This window comes from Anneissia japonica, unplaced genomic scaffold (assembly GCF_011630105.1).
Source record: "Anneissia japonica isolate Jap-2015-1 unplaced genomic scaffold, ASM1163010v1 scaffold1128_len1000024_cov185, whole genome shotgun sequence".
Classification (NCBI taxonomy): Eukaryota; Metazoa; Echinodermata; class Crinoidea; order Comatulida; family Comatulidae; genus Anneissia; species Anneissia japonica.
In genome coordinates this window covers 914,826-931,587 of record NW_022705247.1, presented here as the reverse complement: position 1 = coordinate 931,587, position 16,762 = coordinate 914,826, and the positions used below count along the sequence as shown (strand labels likewise).

Genomic DNA, 16,762 nt, shown 5'->3' with positions numbered 1-16,762 from the left:
ATGTACACTTCCTAGACCATGCAGTCTTCAAAATAAAAATTGTAACCTTTGGTAATCAACTACATTTTCCACATACATAGAAATTTTTGAAACTTTATTAAAAAAAACCTAAAACATAATTCACCACTATTAACACTTTTTGACAAAAATGAAAAATTACGATTTTGTTACCCAATGAGAAGTGTTCTAATATAGACAATGGGTCGTGTCTCATATTATTTGTTATATTTTTACTATTCATTATTTTCACTTGACTTCCATAAATAATTTTGTTCGAAGAACATTTATATGCAGTTGTACTTCGCAGCACTTCACTTGCAATTTCTAGTTTTAAAGAGATATTTAGGTCTGGGTCCTCAAAAATTGAAATGACCCTCCCATTTACACCCTTGACTGATTCGTTGCCAGCACATAATAATTTATTCCTTGTAACTTGGTTAAACTTTTTCCGAACATTTCATTCAAATCAGTTGATCCGTTTTCGAAATATGTGGTCTGGGACGTTTTTCTTTAAATGGTCCTCAGATCCACACCATACTGCGGATTGTCACAAAAATTTAATCATTTTTTTACGAGACCTTTATAGAGTATTATAGAATGTTTCATTGAGACCCATTGGTGTTTTTTTAATGAGATATTTAGGTCTGGGTCCTCAAAAATTGAAAAGACCCTCAAATTTACACCCTTCACTGGATTGTCACTAACACATTAAAATTTCTTCCTTTTAACTTGATTAAACTTTCCTGTAAGTTTCATTCGGATCAACTGACCGGTTTTTGAAATATCCGTTGTAGACTGTTTGACCTTAAATCACTTTGGTCCTCACACACACTCCCTACCATAGATTGACACGAAATATTACACATTTTACATCCTTGATATATGACCTATGCTTCGGCAAAGCACGGAAAAATTATAAGCATGGGAAGTGAAGAAAGTGACGGCCGGAAAAAAACAGTGCAAAAAGAGAGCAAATATATATGCAAGAAAAAAGGAAAAAGAAAATCAGAAAAAAAAAATGGCTTTTCCCAGTACTGCTGGGAAAAAGCCAATAATATATACATAATAAAAATCTTTATTTACACACAGAAGCAAATAACACTTAAGGGTGTTTTTCAACAATATTATAACAATATTAAAACGAGAAAAGGTAAAGAAAAAAAAATACCGAAATAATAATAAACACAATATACAAATATAACGGTTCAATGAACATGCACCAGTAACACATGTTATGACATTTAGTGCAGTTCTTACATCGTCTGTATGATTGTTCCATAACTTAGCACCATGGTGACTGAAACTTTTCTTCTTATACTATAGGTTGTGTTGGGTTTTCTGACCTTTACAACGTCACTGGATCGTGTGTTATACTTTTTTTTCTTTGAGTGAAAAGTGCTTAGTCAGAAAAGATGGTGACAGCTTCACAATGATACAATTTAGTTTTAAGATTTTCCCATTGTAAGGTCTGCAGGGCTTGTGTACATCTCTCTTCTTTTTTTAAATTATTTTTTAGCTTTGCTTTGTAGAACTTGTAATTTATAATTTAGCTTTTGATAGGATCTACCCCACACCACATTACAGTACTGTAGTTAAAGTGTGGGGCAATGATTGCTTTATACATGAGAGATTGCTTTATACAATAGAAATTAATTATACAGTGGTCCCAAGTTGGGAGAAGTCACTTCTGGGAGGTCCGGGGCAGATTGCTATAAAACGGTTTTAACTGGTAGTATGAACTCCTCGAATAACGCCGGCTTTATCACTTAGACGGTCTTACTAATGTCATTCCTCTAATTGCTATAAAACAGTCTTCCCTAAGACCGCTTTGAGTATTGAAACACAAACAAGCACTCCCTGTTAACGTAAGATTGAGGGCGACGTCATGCGTGCTTGACGCACACAAATGTATCAAAATGAACGTAAATAAATGTAGACCCTATTTTTACAGATGCTTATAAGCGTGTGGAATATTCGTCGTTCGATTCTCCAACTTTGACGATCTAGGCCTAGGTCTTGCCATTGCACTGCTGAATTAATCAGCAGAACGCCATAATGAAAATGATTTATGACCGTTTTAAACCTCCTCCGAGTAGGCTTTAAACAAGACAGCTAACTGGTTAGACCGCAGTATAGCAATCAGGCCCTTAGCCAGGTTCTTCCAAGGGGGGAGGGGGGTTTTCTGGGTGTGAGTTCCACAGTTGAAGCCCCAGTGGGGTCAGTCAGCAACACCGCCAAAGCAAGAGGATTTTTGTGCATTATGGTTCTAAATAATGCTATAAAAGCAGATATGTTTGAAAATGTCTGTGTCTGGGTGGGTCTGCAGTGCATTAGTTGGGCTGGAGGACTTATTTGGGAAATTTAAAGAGGAGGTATCGCCAGAAAAGAGGGGGGGAGTTTGCTACAAAAGGGGGTTCTCCCGAACCATTAAAACTCCCCCTGGATACGGGCCTGGCAATGGTCTATAATCATAGACCAGCAGTGACATCACGGTTATAGCTGGCTAACCATTAGGACAGTCTAAAGACCGCTTACATCAAATGATTGATCAAATTTATTATAAAAAATATGTAAATAATAATAGGAACATTAATACAATTTTTCTGTTTATTTATGAAAAAAACAAAAACCAAGAACTATTGTAATTTGCAGGAGCAACAACAGTACTGTACTACATTTTCTTCAACACTTAATATTCAATATCCTCTCATAGTTTTATGGATTACAAATATAATAGAACAATTTTTACTTACCAAAGCAATATTTCTTTAAGATTTCTCTGAATCTAGAATGAATATCCAATACACTTAATGGATTCACAAGTTTTGGAATATCTATAACAAAAACATAGAAAACCAATAAAGACTGGGAAAAAACATGTATGCTCTGTAGATATGAAAAAACACCTTGAGGAGTGGAGTTGAATAGTTTGGTGTTTAAGATGCTTGTTTGCCTTCCAATCCCAGGACATTAGGTCCAAATCTTATGAGTAAATCTACTCTCAAGTACTCTGACAATGGAAAATATTTCAATTACATATCCTGGCTAACCAATTGCTACCATAGTCAACACAGTATACTGGGAAACAATACCCCTCCCCCTACTCTTTTGGAATATAAAAATAAAAATATAAATATAAAATAACATAAAAAGGGTGATGACAATATATGTATAATAATAATAATAATAATAATAATAATAATAATAATAAAATAAATACTATATAACGATAGCTTTTTACATATATTTTTAAAGTTATGATTCTGGTTGGTCTCTTTTGTATGATTTTTGGTGATTTATATTTATACACTTACTATTTATTTAGTTTTATATATATTATTGTTGTTCGATGTTTATAAATGATTTAACTTATTGAGTATTTCAGTCCTGTTTTAAAAATTGCCCCATGAGGGATAAATAAAGAATTATTGAATTGAATTGAATTGAATAGTGTACCAAGTTTTTTTTAAAATGTGAATGTGCTATTATGCCCATTGGATGAACGGCTTAACACCCCAGGACCAGGTAATCACAGCACATTGTCGTTCCCAAAAAAAACATTTATAGTACAGTTCCCCCTCCAATTAAAGACCACTTTTATCTGGATTATTTTTCTAATTAAAGACCAAAACTGCTAAAGACCATGAAAACCTTGGTCCCTGAAGCAGTATTTAATTCGTCGCTCATATCACGAACTAACACAATCAAAGTAGATTATGTTAGTTCGTGAAATCACAGTAGCGCGTCAAAACGAGCACGCATTGGTTGACAAGCAATTTTGTATTCTTTACCACACAAAAAGTCCTTAACAACAATAGCGCGTATTTTGACGCGCTTTCTTAGTTTCACAAACTAACACAATCTACTTTGATTGTGTTAGTTTGTGATGTGAGCGACGAATTGGAGGGAGACCTGTATTAATACATGTATGGAGAACCAGGTTTAACCTACCTGGGTTTAGCACAACAAGAGTAGTTACTAAAGCAATTTCTATGCCATCCAGCTTGGCATTCTTCAGGTCTTCTCGAAATTTTCTTGTCTCAGCCTCCATCCCTGCAGTGAAGGCACGAAGGACTTCTACAGTCAAAAATGTGTCTGCAAACCACTCAAACTTCTTGTCATCCTTCCATGACAACTGGATAAGAATCATAAGGAATGTACCGGATTTGATCAGAGCCATTTTATCATTGACATCCATTTTCTGGAAATCTGTAGAGAAAAAAAACCAAATAATAAAAATCTTATTCATGTTTTATTCTCAAAAATTCCAAACCATAAATTCCTGACCATAATTTTTGTTGTACTTTACCTTTTGTAAATTTATATTGGTCGAGTAAATAAATGAAATGAAATGAATTCAAAACATACAGTATGAGATGGTTAACTAAGAGAGTGAGTGGACAGAAACCAAAATATGGACATAATCACTATAACTTAATATTCCACATCCCGAAAATGATAGGAAAAAAAGTTTTTGCGTTTTCTGTATGTACAAGGTTTCATGATTCTGATGAGTATGGTGCCACCACCAGACACACAAACAATAAATATGGTTTCATACACGTAATTCATCAAAATAACGTCTCTGAAACCATGAATATTGTCTGTGCATCCACTGGTAGCACTATTATGCTACACATCGTAATTATTCATTTCTACCATATTAGAGATGTGCAACTGAGATTTCAACAATTTTAAGTCGCTCTCTCCATGAATTTCGGCTTATAAAATTGTAACCACAGGGCTAAAACCCAGTTTAAAGCATCAAATATATTATTAAATATAGTGGAATTTTGAAATATAGGCCTACAGTATATATACTGTCTCTTATATATATGTATATGTATATATATATGTATATATAAATATTTCATTTCATTTCATTCTTTATTTCGGAATTTGCATATCCATATCTATAATCGGTTTAAGCATATAATAATAACAACAAACAAAAATCCCTAACGACTAAACTGTAGTTTCTATCGCAATAATACATATATATGAAAAAAATGAGTATCGTGTATATTATACTTATGCATACAAAATACCACTCCATCTTTATACATTTTAGAGTCTAAAAGAATATGTTTGCAAACACATGCAACAAGAACATTGGTACTACTCAACATACGCTGCATAAAGCTGTAAACTGATTTTCGCATGTATTCATTAAAAGATGGGACGCTGTGGTCGACAAATATTATGCTAGCACTGCTGTTTCTAGGAACATTCAAAATTCGACGCAATGCATTGTTGTAGCATACATTAAGAGATCTAATGTTTTTTTGACGGTAATCACACCATAAAGCAGCACAATACAAATTGATACAATATGATCGAAAGAGACAGAATTTAACATCTTTAGAGCATTTCATAAATTTACGATTAAGAGAGTTGCTTCTAATACACCTATACTGTCTTTGAATATCAGCCTCATCACAACTATCACATGTAAGAATGTGACCAAGATAACAGCCTTTTTCAACATATACAAGTTCTTTACCAAAAAGTTTCGTTATGGATTTACCTTCCAATTTACACTTAGCTTTAAAAGCAAATTGATAATCACTAGATTCTAGTGTGTTACCACAGAGACTTATTAAAATCGATTCAAACACCTTAGATATTACAGATGCTAGAGCAATAGGCCTGTAATTATTCTTATTAGTAATATCTCCTGATTTACTCTTAACTATCAGAACAAGAATTACTTTAACCAGATCTAAATTTACATGACCATGAATCAGCATAGAATTGAAGCATATACTCAATAGTACACTGAGTCGCTTACTAGCACACTTAAGATGTTCTCCGCCTAATCCATCAAAGCCAGGTGATTTCCCTATGGATAGTTTATTTATACAATTAAAAACAATATCGGGGGTAACATTTATACCAATAGGTAAGCAGTATTCTAATGCTCCTTCCACGAAAGCTTTATTCGTCGTGTTATCTACACAGTTAAACAAATTCTCATAATATTTAGCCCAATGATTACATATGTTGTTCTCACTACTAACATTATCAATAACCTCAGATACATTAGATCTTGAGTCATTAATACATTTAACACCTTCCCAAAAGCCACGGTAATCCTTGTCACTGAGTAACTGAGCCAACTTATCAGCCCTAAGTTGTTCATCATTATTCTTACCCGTGCGTAACGCTAACTTAAAACGAGATCGAGACATTCTCATTGAGTGGAACAGTGGCCCATCTCTAGGTTTACCATTGGTTCTCCAAAGAAGGAAGGCTTCACGAGCAATACAATGTAAATCGGAAACATAATCATTCCAACCCGGTACAATATTATATGATCTAAATTTCGAAGGCTTCAGACAATCACTAGATGCACATTTAAGACAAGTAACAATATTGCTGTAAAGGTCATCGATAGCAAAACGATGACGTTCATTTTTACAGTTAACATTATTACAAGATAACAAATCAGGGCATATTTTAACATTACTAAGTAGAGATTCAGTGAAGGAAGAATAAGAGTCAATATCATTAGCATTTACCTTACTCCAATTTACATATTCATGTCTAGATTTACTGTCATTATCAGGACATTTAAACTGTAGTAATTAAAATAGAGTATTCAAACAATAAAGGAAATGGTCAGATCCCAGAACATCGTACGCTATATCAACCTTAGTCACACATACATTAGCTCCATGAGTACACATGGTGTGATCTAACCAACTTGTGGTTCCATGCGATTCACTCAAGAATGTAAAGTTATCTGAATCAACACCTAACTAAGATAAATCTGATAATACTAAATCATTTTCAGAAACAAAATTTAAAAATTATTTACCAAATTTCTTTTTGATGTCAACATTAAAGCCACCACAAACTACAACTTTGTTGCTGTGAAATTCGTTGACAGTCGTTTGGATTTTACCTAGATAATTAATAAACTCAATTAAATTATCGGCATTATTGTAATAGGGGAGATAAGCATTAATAAGGAGGGACAAATTATCACTGTTTCCTACTGTAATTGCAACCAATCTTTTATCATTTAGATCTACCTTACAAATAAAATTTGAAAAACGTTTTTCTATAAAAGATGGCCACTCCACCAAAAGGGCGACCCAACAGTATTCCGTCAGAACTACAAACCAAAGAGACACTAATGCAGTCAAAGTCAGCATTAAAATATATATTGGCCTACTTATTCTTTAAAAAAACACATATTTTTGCCAAAAAAAATACAAAAAGCCCAACCAAGACTTTCGAGATACTGATTAAGTTGGGCTTGGGAATTTTTATACCTCCTTGGCTTTTGCAACACAAAGTTCTATTTTTGCTGTGAGTTAATGCCAACTACTGAACACAAAGAAATATTTTATTCTTACCAGGGATTTTCTTAGCAAAAATGATGGAGGAAGCAATATACTTTGATAGCCTCTGTTGGAACATCTTCCAGTTCTTGTCATGAGGGTCTGGCTTCCCAACAAACTGAGACAACTACATAAAAAAATACAATTAAAGCTAAATTTAACTAGACATGATAACAACACAACAACGACATATCATCGCGTAGTTTGTATTCTTCAACGTTGGGCGCATCTGTATTTTGTCGTCGTGTCATAATCGTCTCTAGTGTAAATGTAACTTTAGAAACATGTTAAGTAGATTGTGTTTCAGTAGATAAATTTTAAAGGTAGGGTGTTCTTCCATGGGCCTAGGCTGTGGGTGGAGGGGGTGCATGGGTGAGCAGTGGACCCCTCTGTGATGAAACTTAAGAAAATACTACTAGGTCCTGGCTTACAAAAGGCATGATAACCTACCTAGGCAGAGTTTGGCAGATCAGACAAACTAGGCTTAGCCCAACTAGTCTTCAATTAAATAAATTATACACACTGTTTTTGGTTCGACTTCGTAATAATTTATGTACGAAGTGCATCCTTCAGGCCTATCGGTTCATCGATCCATGGAAGAAAGACTACATATATTTTTTCTCTACATATAGGCCTAAGAATGAGATAAAATTACTTGACCTTTTCCGAGAGGGGGAAAACCCTTGAGAACTTATTGGTCCTTAAATGACTCTTTAGAAGTCAGGAACGCTCATTTCCCGCCATCTAGGAATCAAAATTTTTCCCAAGGAGGACCCCCCCAGACCCGCCTTTCTTTTTTAGGGTTTTTTTGGAAACATTTTGAACCTCCTTTTTTTCAAATCCTGGACCCGCCCCTGGGGGAGAATTCAAAGTTTCTCTATCACTGAGTTATATTACTACTTCTATCCCAAATAAAAGACATTATTTACCATGCGAGTGGCCTTCTGGTGTTCTGGTGAATTTTCGAACATATTGAAGATAAGAGTGAGGTCTTCAAATGCTTTAGATATGTCAAACATATCAGTATCCATCAGAAATGTGTCAAGTTTTGTTAATCGCTGTTTACGCATCTCTTCCATACCTGGACTAAGCACCACATCACACAATTGGCTATCCTGCAGCCGAGAACGGACAAAACCTACATATGAAGCATCTTTCTCCAACTCGACTGCATACTCCGTCACTTGCTCCGTACTATCATATGACTCACAACTATCAGGACTACTATCAATATTGCTTTTGTGTGATTTCACCTTGACTTTGTATGAACTATGTTCAGCACTGGGTACTGAGTTATTTGTTCTTGACTGTGTCTGCTCTTCAGTCTTAATATTAGTTGGTCCCTGATGAGGCACATTTCTGCCGATCACATCATGATACAATTGTGCTGTTTGTAACGCATGATTATAAGTAACGTTTTTATAACCCGTTGCCATTTGAATCCCTGCTTCACTATCCATAAATTGCAATGGTTTCTCTTGAATAAGCCACCTCGGATCAAAAAGATCACTTTGGTGACATCTTATAGACGGAGGTAGATTACCATACTCTTCCTGATGCAACGGAAACAGGATTGGTGAATTCCGCGGCGAGCCATGCAATGAAGTAGGTGGTGTGTTGTTTTCAATGTAACCAGAAAACTTTTCCATACTGCTCCAGTTTACAGGTTTACGCTTCATCGAAGAACCATTGCTGTGATATTGTCCATGACCTCTCAACTTTGAATCAAGTTGATAAAAATTCTCCCTCTGGTATGGTAGCAATGGATCACAGAAATGACTACTGTTCATCAAATCGTGTGTTAAACAATGACTTGCATCAACAGAGGGCTCCATGTGTGGCATTTCACACATTTTAGCAGGAATATTTTGGTTATACACATCTTGATGCTCATGAGGAATCATATTCCTTGGGTCAGACAAGGCTTCAAAAACAGCAATTTCAGTTTCCTCTAGTGCATTAGTCGGTTCTGATAGGACATAACCTCCAGAGTAATCCCCAAAGCCGGGAAGATCCATGAGGAATGTGTCTCTAAGATAAATCTCTAGATCATCCGCATCTTCTTGGGAATAGCTTTCCAGTCTTGGAACTGGGATGTTGTTTTTTGCACTTTTCGTAATAGGTAAGTTATTTTCCAAAAATTGTGGTGGCCCTCCTGCACCTGCATACTGTGCAGTGTCATACTTCTGGTGTCTGCCTAATTTGATACCTGAATGAAATAAAGAATATTGTTGTCATTATTAAAGAAAAAATTCAGTCAAAATGTTTTGTTGTATTTGATCTAAATTTCAACGGTTCCTTCTGTGTGTATAATTTTCCCAATGATTTTCTCTATGCTCTGTTCTCGGTTTTATGCGCAGGCTTACATCCCTGGTTCTCAAATTATTACAAGTTAGTTACAGTATAAAATTTAGATTGTGAGATTGAGTAATTAAAGTCAAAAATATATTGGCTTAAAATGTTAAATGAAATCTTGATTTCCTGTTAAAGCTATCAAACTGGAAAAAGAACAAAAAAATCAGCCAAGACAGCCTATTATATTTTCAAAATTTGGGAACATTAACAATGTTTTGGGCAGATAAAATTTAGATTGTGAAATAAGTAAGTCAATTAATATTGATATTAACTTTTAAATGCCTTCAAGGACTTGCACCTCCCTATTTAATTAATGTGTTTGTTTTTCTTGACGATGATAACAACAATTGAAGACAAATAATCATCTTTTTATTCCACAATGGAAAACATGTCAAGGAAAACAGACATAAACTGGAACCAACTACCTAGCAATATAACTAGGGATTTCCTGAATTTTTATTTATATAACTTTAGAAATGCTCTTAATTAATTGGTCTCTCCTCTATTTTTGTAATTAAGTCCTTTTGTTTTATTTTCCTTTTGTATTTTTATGTTTTTACTGTAACTGGACCACAACGAAAACCAGTGCCTTTGCATTGAGCATGCCATCCAGTATAAAGAAAGTTAAATAAATAAATAAATAAATAAATAAACATATGTTTACTTAAAATGTTGAATGAATTCTTGATATCCTGTGAAGCTATTCAACTGGGGAAAAAATCAATCAAGACAGCCTATTATATTTTCAGTTGGAAAACATTAACAATGTCTTTAAAATTGCAAGACATAAAAAAGGCATTTTCTGTTATTTTAAAATTGGCAACATAAAATGTATTTGAAAAAAAAATCACAATCTAAAGGCAAAGAGATATATTTGATTGATTTATCTCCTATTTTTATGGAAATGGGCAAGAAATATATTTCTTATGACTGAAATTGTACACTATGTCGATTTAAGTCAAAATAAAAAGGATTTCTCGTATTCCCAGCTAGGCACCAGTATGGGAACACAATATTTCAATAACTTAAAAATGAACCTATAAGAAGGTTGACAATTTGGAGCTTGAATCCTTTTGTAAGCATTCCAATAGAAAATGCTTTAATATGTCTTGTGCAGATTCACATTAAAATTGTAAGACATAAGAAAGGCATTTTCTGTTATTTTTAAAATTGGCAACATAAAAATGTATTTGAAAAAAAAAAATCACAATCTAAAGGCAAAGAGATATATCTCATATTTGATTGATTTATCTCCTATTTTTATTGAAATGGGCAAGTAATATATTTCTGATGACTAAAATTGTACTCTATGTCGATATAAGTCAAAATAAAAAGGATTTCTAGTATTCCTAGCTAGGCACCAGTATGGGAACACAATACTTCAATAACTTAAAAATGAACCCATAAAAAGGTTGAAAATCAGGGGCTTGAATTCTTTTGTAAGCATTCCAATAGATAATGCATAACCGTTTATATATTCAAAAACAAATTATATTGCATGACAAATCAATTCATTCAACTGCTAGGTCAACGACACTAAAAACCAGATAATAATCCAACCATTGGGACTAATATTACTGTACCTGGAAAATCATATTATGAAACTCTTTAGGTTTTACATTAAAATAAAAATTCTTTATAGTTTATCTAAATTCAAGGGAAACAAAATCACTTCTTGACTTAGATTTAATCTCTATGGAAATGACTTATTTGTCCTTTCAATTTTTAAAATATTTCTGACTGCCAAGTTATTAAACTATATCAGCAAAAATTAAATATTCCTAATTTTCTCTTCAATTATGTTTAAGTACATGGAAATATTTAAATAAGCTTAGGTCTCACTGGTAAGTACCTACTTTGATCTATTTATGGAAGATTATATTAGAGGTATTATTTACATGTATGCAAATTACATTAAATACCAACTGGGTTTGTTTTAATTTGGTTGGATATTTTTAGTGGGATCAGCAGTATATTAATATTGATCTTGGAAGCATGCAATGCCAAGGCCTACATGTTTTAATATACTAATACATTTTTGTAGTTAAAAAAAGAGTAATTTATTCATTTTTTTTTTATAGACATTGAAACTAGTAAAGTATTATTGACATTTTGTTGACATCTTAGGAATGGGGGAGGGGGAGGGGAAAAGAGGCAAAGGAAAAGTGAGAATGCTTGCTGGGGAAATAAGTTGATTTTAACTATTTGTAATTTTTTTGTTCAACAAAAGTTTTCATCAGGTAATGTCACTGTTATAAAATTGGATACCAGTAATTCTCCTTCACCTTCCCTTTGTCATCACCTTGTCCTCTTTGTTCTTTCGCCTTTCCTTTCCCATGCCTCCTATATGTTTTTCCCTCTTTATTTCCTCTCCCATTTGCATCTTTTTAATCCCTATGACAGTGCCTAATATAAAATTATTAGTTATATATAAACATAACAAATAATTGTACCTTGCAATCAGTATAACAGGACTGCAGGACCAGAATTTAACCACAACATAATGAGAAGCTTTAATATTTGTATTTTCAGATTGATTATGTTCGAAAAAAGATAGTTTGAACTAATCCTGAAATATTTTGGTTTAATTCAGAGGTGGCGCCAGAATTTGCCCGACGGTCCCCGACGGGGGGACCGAGGTCCCCGAGAGGGAGGACCGTGGTCCCAGACGGGGGGCCAATGCCCAGATGAGGGGTCAGATTTCTCCGACGAAAGGAAAGTGGGCGTGGTCAAGCTTTGATTAAAAGGAATTCGAAAGTGGCCCAGGGGGCTAAGCCCCTGAAAATTTTGACAATTTAGGGGTTTCAAAGGGGGGGGGGTGCCACCCCTGGTTTATTTACCTGAACGAGACATGCCAACTTCCAAGCATTTCTGGAAACGACAATATCGGCAAACGTTTCTCGTTGATGGTGTGATGTTGCACTGTTTATTGTCAACACATGTGTAATTGCTGCTATCACGCAAACTCCGGCGATAGAAACCCTGAAAATATACGTAAACTTTACAAAAAAAGTTTTTGATTCAAAGGCTTATTTCTTTTTAAATCGTGGTGGAAAAAAAAATTATATTAAAATTTTTTTTTTCTAAGGTTTTGTAAAAAACATCTAGATGGAGGAGAAAATAAAAATAAAATTTTATTGTTGAATGTAAACAGTGTAGTAATGGGATGGTTTAAATGTTTTAAATTTATATAATTAGGTAGAAATATACATATCTTATTTTTGGAGATTTCAAGGCAGCGGTGGGCGTAATAAATATAAAGAAAATCTTTAATTTTTTTCTGAAACTTCCATTTTTTTCGTAGCGAGAGGTGCGCTAATTGGCCAAAAATAAAATTTTATTTTTATTTGAAATCATCATTATTGCGGGCGACGGGTTCGCTAAGCAATGTAAAAAAAAGTCTTGCCTAAGTCAGCTTGTTGTGTTATGTGCACTTCGTTCAGTAATTCTGTTTATTTTAAATATCACACATGGTATAACAAGGCATGTAGAAAGTTCAGTCCATACTATCAAATTTTACAAATGTTACAAATTTGTGTGATGTGCCCATATTTGGGTATGATGATGTCATATAACACCCAAATATGGGCATATCACATTTTTTGTCGCATGAAAAATTTTAAAGTGCGGACAGACCTTTGCAATGAGCAAAGAAAGAGATTCCTCTAATCAAGCTTTAATATTAAATGTACTGAAATGATAAGGCAATGCTGATATAATTCATAAAGTTTACACTACATTTTTATCTGTTTAATGAACATCTATCAAGAAGTTATATTAGACCTACTACATACTAGATTCAAGTTTATCACACACCATCAAATATTTGTTCATCCTATCAAAGGGTACAATACACTACCATAACAAGTCAACACAGTTGTACTGATCATATCACTTAGCAACCGGTTAAACGCTAACACCAGCAGTTTGATCAAAATATATTACATATAAAAAAAAAGATGACTGGTTTAGAAAGTAATTACCGGTACTGTCAAGTTATTTAGGACACTATAGAAAATAGAAGCCATTATTTTCTTCAAAACTTGGTTTAGGGCTTCCGATTTTTTTTTTTTTTAAAGGAAATAATGGCTACATAAGGCTCCTATTTTTTCTATTTTCAGAAGCTGACTATACTGTAATTGGGTGAGCATAACACGCACCTGTACACCACTAAGTGGTTATACATCATTTCATTTCATTTATTCATCAACAATAAAATAGACAAAAAGCATAAATATAAAAATACAATGATGGCAAGGACAACCAAATAAAACTCAGAAGAGCTTGTAAATCAAGGTGTCCGATGTAAGAAAAAAAAATTATAAAAGGCCAAGTAAAAAACAATGACCAATGCCAACAACAGTAAGCACTATGAGTAAATTGAATAAGGAAATACACTCAACACCACACACACACCAATGCCAAAAGAAAAACCAAAAAGCAAATAGGTGAATAAATAAATAAGTGAATAAATAATAATTTACTTTTCTTTAAAAATATAAATAATGATTATGATTTAAAAATAAATATAAAAATAAATAAATAAATATTAAATAAATAAAGTAAAATCAAATAATAAAAGTAATAAGGAATAAAGAAAATAGTTAATAAACAATAAAGATAATATTATAATAAATATATTTATAGTAATTATAATAATAATAATAATGATAAAAATAATAATTTAAAAAAAAACCAACAACAAAAACAACAACAACAACAACAACAATAATAACAATAGTCTGAAATGTAGTCGGTAGGGGCAAGGGGGAATTGAAACAATTAAAACAATTAAATTATCTATGAAATGTAATTATTTAATAAATTTGATTTATACAATATAACTTTTTAAACACGTGAATAGAGCCAGCAGTTTTAATATCATTTTTGATGTTGTTCCAAATATGAGGACCAGAAACAGTAACACTGTGTCTGGTACATTTTAGTTTGCGAAATGGAGGCTTAAGATTATTTTTGCCATATAGTATTGTAATTGTGATTGTTACCATCAGTAAAATGTTTTAGATTTAATAAGCAATACCAATACCAATAATAATAATAATAATAATAATTTGATAACTGTGAATTTCTTTGAATTTGAGTAAATTATATTTGTGGAAGAGAGGATCCGTTGGGACAACACACTCAGACCACGTTATGGCACGAATTGCTTTTTTCTAAAGTTTAATAACCTTACTTTATACATAATCAGGAAAAGATAATATTACAATAGCTGATAAAGGGTTGAACAAGGGATTTATAAATGGTAAGGAGTAAATGTAAAGGAAGATAGTGGCTAGTTTAAAAGATAGGCTAACATATTTCAATAATTTGAAACCTATTAAATCAACAGGTGGCTTAAAAGTAACAAATTCATCAACCAGGACGGCCTAAAATTTAGTAGTCATTGTTTGACTGATGGGTTTACCATTAATATTAATAGAAACATTATTAATGTTTAGGTTGCTTCTTGAGTTTTAAACACAATGAAATCTGCTTTTTTAAATATTAATAGAAAGTTTATTATATTTCAGCCACAGGAACAGTTTGGTGAGTTCAGAATTAACAAAGTTGATAAGATTATTAAAATCAGGGTTAGATAAGAAAATACTAGTGTCATCTGCAAACAAAATCATGTTTACATTATTGATCGAGTTAAAAATATCATTGATATAAATAATAAAAATAAGTGGTCTGACTATGGAGCCCTCCGTACTTGATTGTATCATGGAGGTATTATTGAGAAGGAGATCACTCGAAAAAGTCATGTGCCCGCAGCGCTATGCAAATGAAACAAGAACGAAGTTGCCGCAGCGCGTGAAGTACGTTTGCGCGATGCCTTTGAACTCTGATGTGTTCCCTGCAATCAAATGCTCAGCAAGCTTAGTTTACAAAAAAATTGAACATGGCGAAATGGAGAACACCTTCTTTTCTCAACAGTCAATGGCTGCGCAATTGTTTCCATTTTTTTAAGCTGATACATTTATCTCTCATGAAATATCAAACATATTAATATTTTCCACAAAAAAAAATAGTTTCAAATTTAATGAAACATTTACATGAGGCTTGAAAATATAGTATATTTCAACTTTGATTTCTATAAATTGGATAAAATTTGATAATTCTAATTTTAACAGATATTAATTAATAAATGATTGAGGATTATAATAAACTAAGTCATTTTAGGGTTAACGAGGTTTAACTATTCGAAAAATCAATCCAAAGTCAGAGTGATTTTTCAGTTTTACGCTGCCTCAGCATTTTAGTCAAACCAGTCAATTTTTAGACAAAATTATAATGAACACAGAAGTAATTGTAACAGAAATATTTTGTGAAATCTCTTCGTCAAATATACCCATAATAACATACTAAAAGTTCGAAAAAGTTCAATCAGGGGAACACTGTTAATTTTAAAGATATTTAATGAGTTAAAATCAAATGGTTTATTGCACAACTGCTGTGTTGAAGCGTATAAAAGCATGTCGTTGCCAAGCTGTTGCTAACGAAAACTTGGTTTGCCGCATCAAAGGAAACTGTTGCCGAGTGATCTCCTTCTCAATAATACCTCCATGATTGTATTAAGTTCAGAGGAAATTATTTATTGTTGTATATTGCTGTCTTCCACAGATATAATTTTCAAACCAGGTAAGTGCTGTACCCCTGATACCATAATGCTGCTTGATGGTATCAAATGCCTTACTTAAGTCTATGAAAATTCCAATAGCTGCCTCCCCTCTATCAATATCATTGTGAACTTTTTCAATAAGATTTAAAACTGCCATAAAAGTTGAACTCTTTTTTTGAAATCCATATTTTTCTTTATTGATGATTGCATGTTTATTAAGGTAAGCATAAAGATTCATTCTAAAATTTTTGAAATAGGCGAAAGGATAGATATATATTATATATAAAATATGAGAGAGGGGAGGCAACAATTGGAATAATATTTTTTATTATTCTACTACTTATTTTATCAATACTTTCAGAGTTTGATTTTATTCTATTAACAATATTAATAATCTCGGTTTTGCTAGTAGGACTAAGGAAAAATGAGTTAC

At 32.9% G+C, this 16,762-nt stretch overlaps 1 protein-coding gene across 1 annotated transcript in view; it reads right to left on the bottom strand.

Annotated features, from left to right (window-relative positions):
• Positions 1-2,682: 2,682 nt before the first annotated feature.
• LOC117105468 overlaps positions 2,683-16,762 on the bottom strand; it is a 46,309-nt gene continuing 32,229 nt past the window's right edge. The window contains exons 5-9 of the mRNA XM_033246620.1: positions 12,545-12,686; positions 8,279-9,558; positions 7,365-7,476; positions 3,952-4,209; positions 2,683-2,834 (exon numbers count right to left, since the gene is read on the bottom strand). Of these exons, the coding sequence (XP_033102511.1) occupies positions 2,746-2,834; positions 3,952-4,209; positions 7,365-7,476; positions 8,279-9,558; positions 12,545-12,686 (1,881 nt within the window). The 3' untranslated portion in view covers positions 2,683-2,745. The remainder of the gene's footprint in view (positions 2,835-3,951; positions 4,210-7,364; positions 7,477-8,278; positions 9,559-12,544; positions 12,687-16,762) is intronic.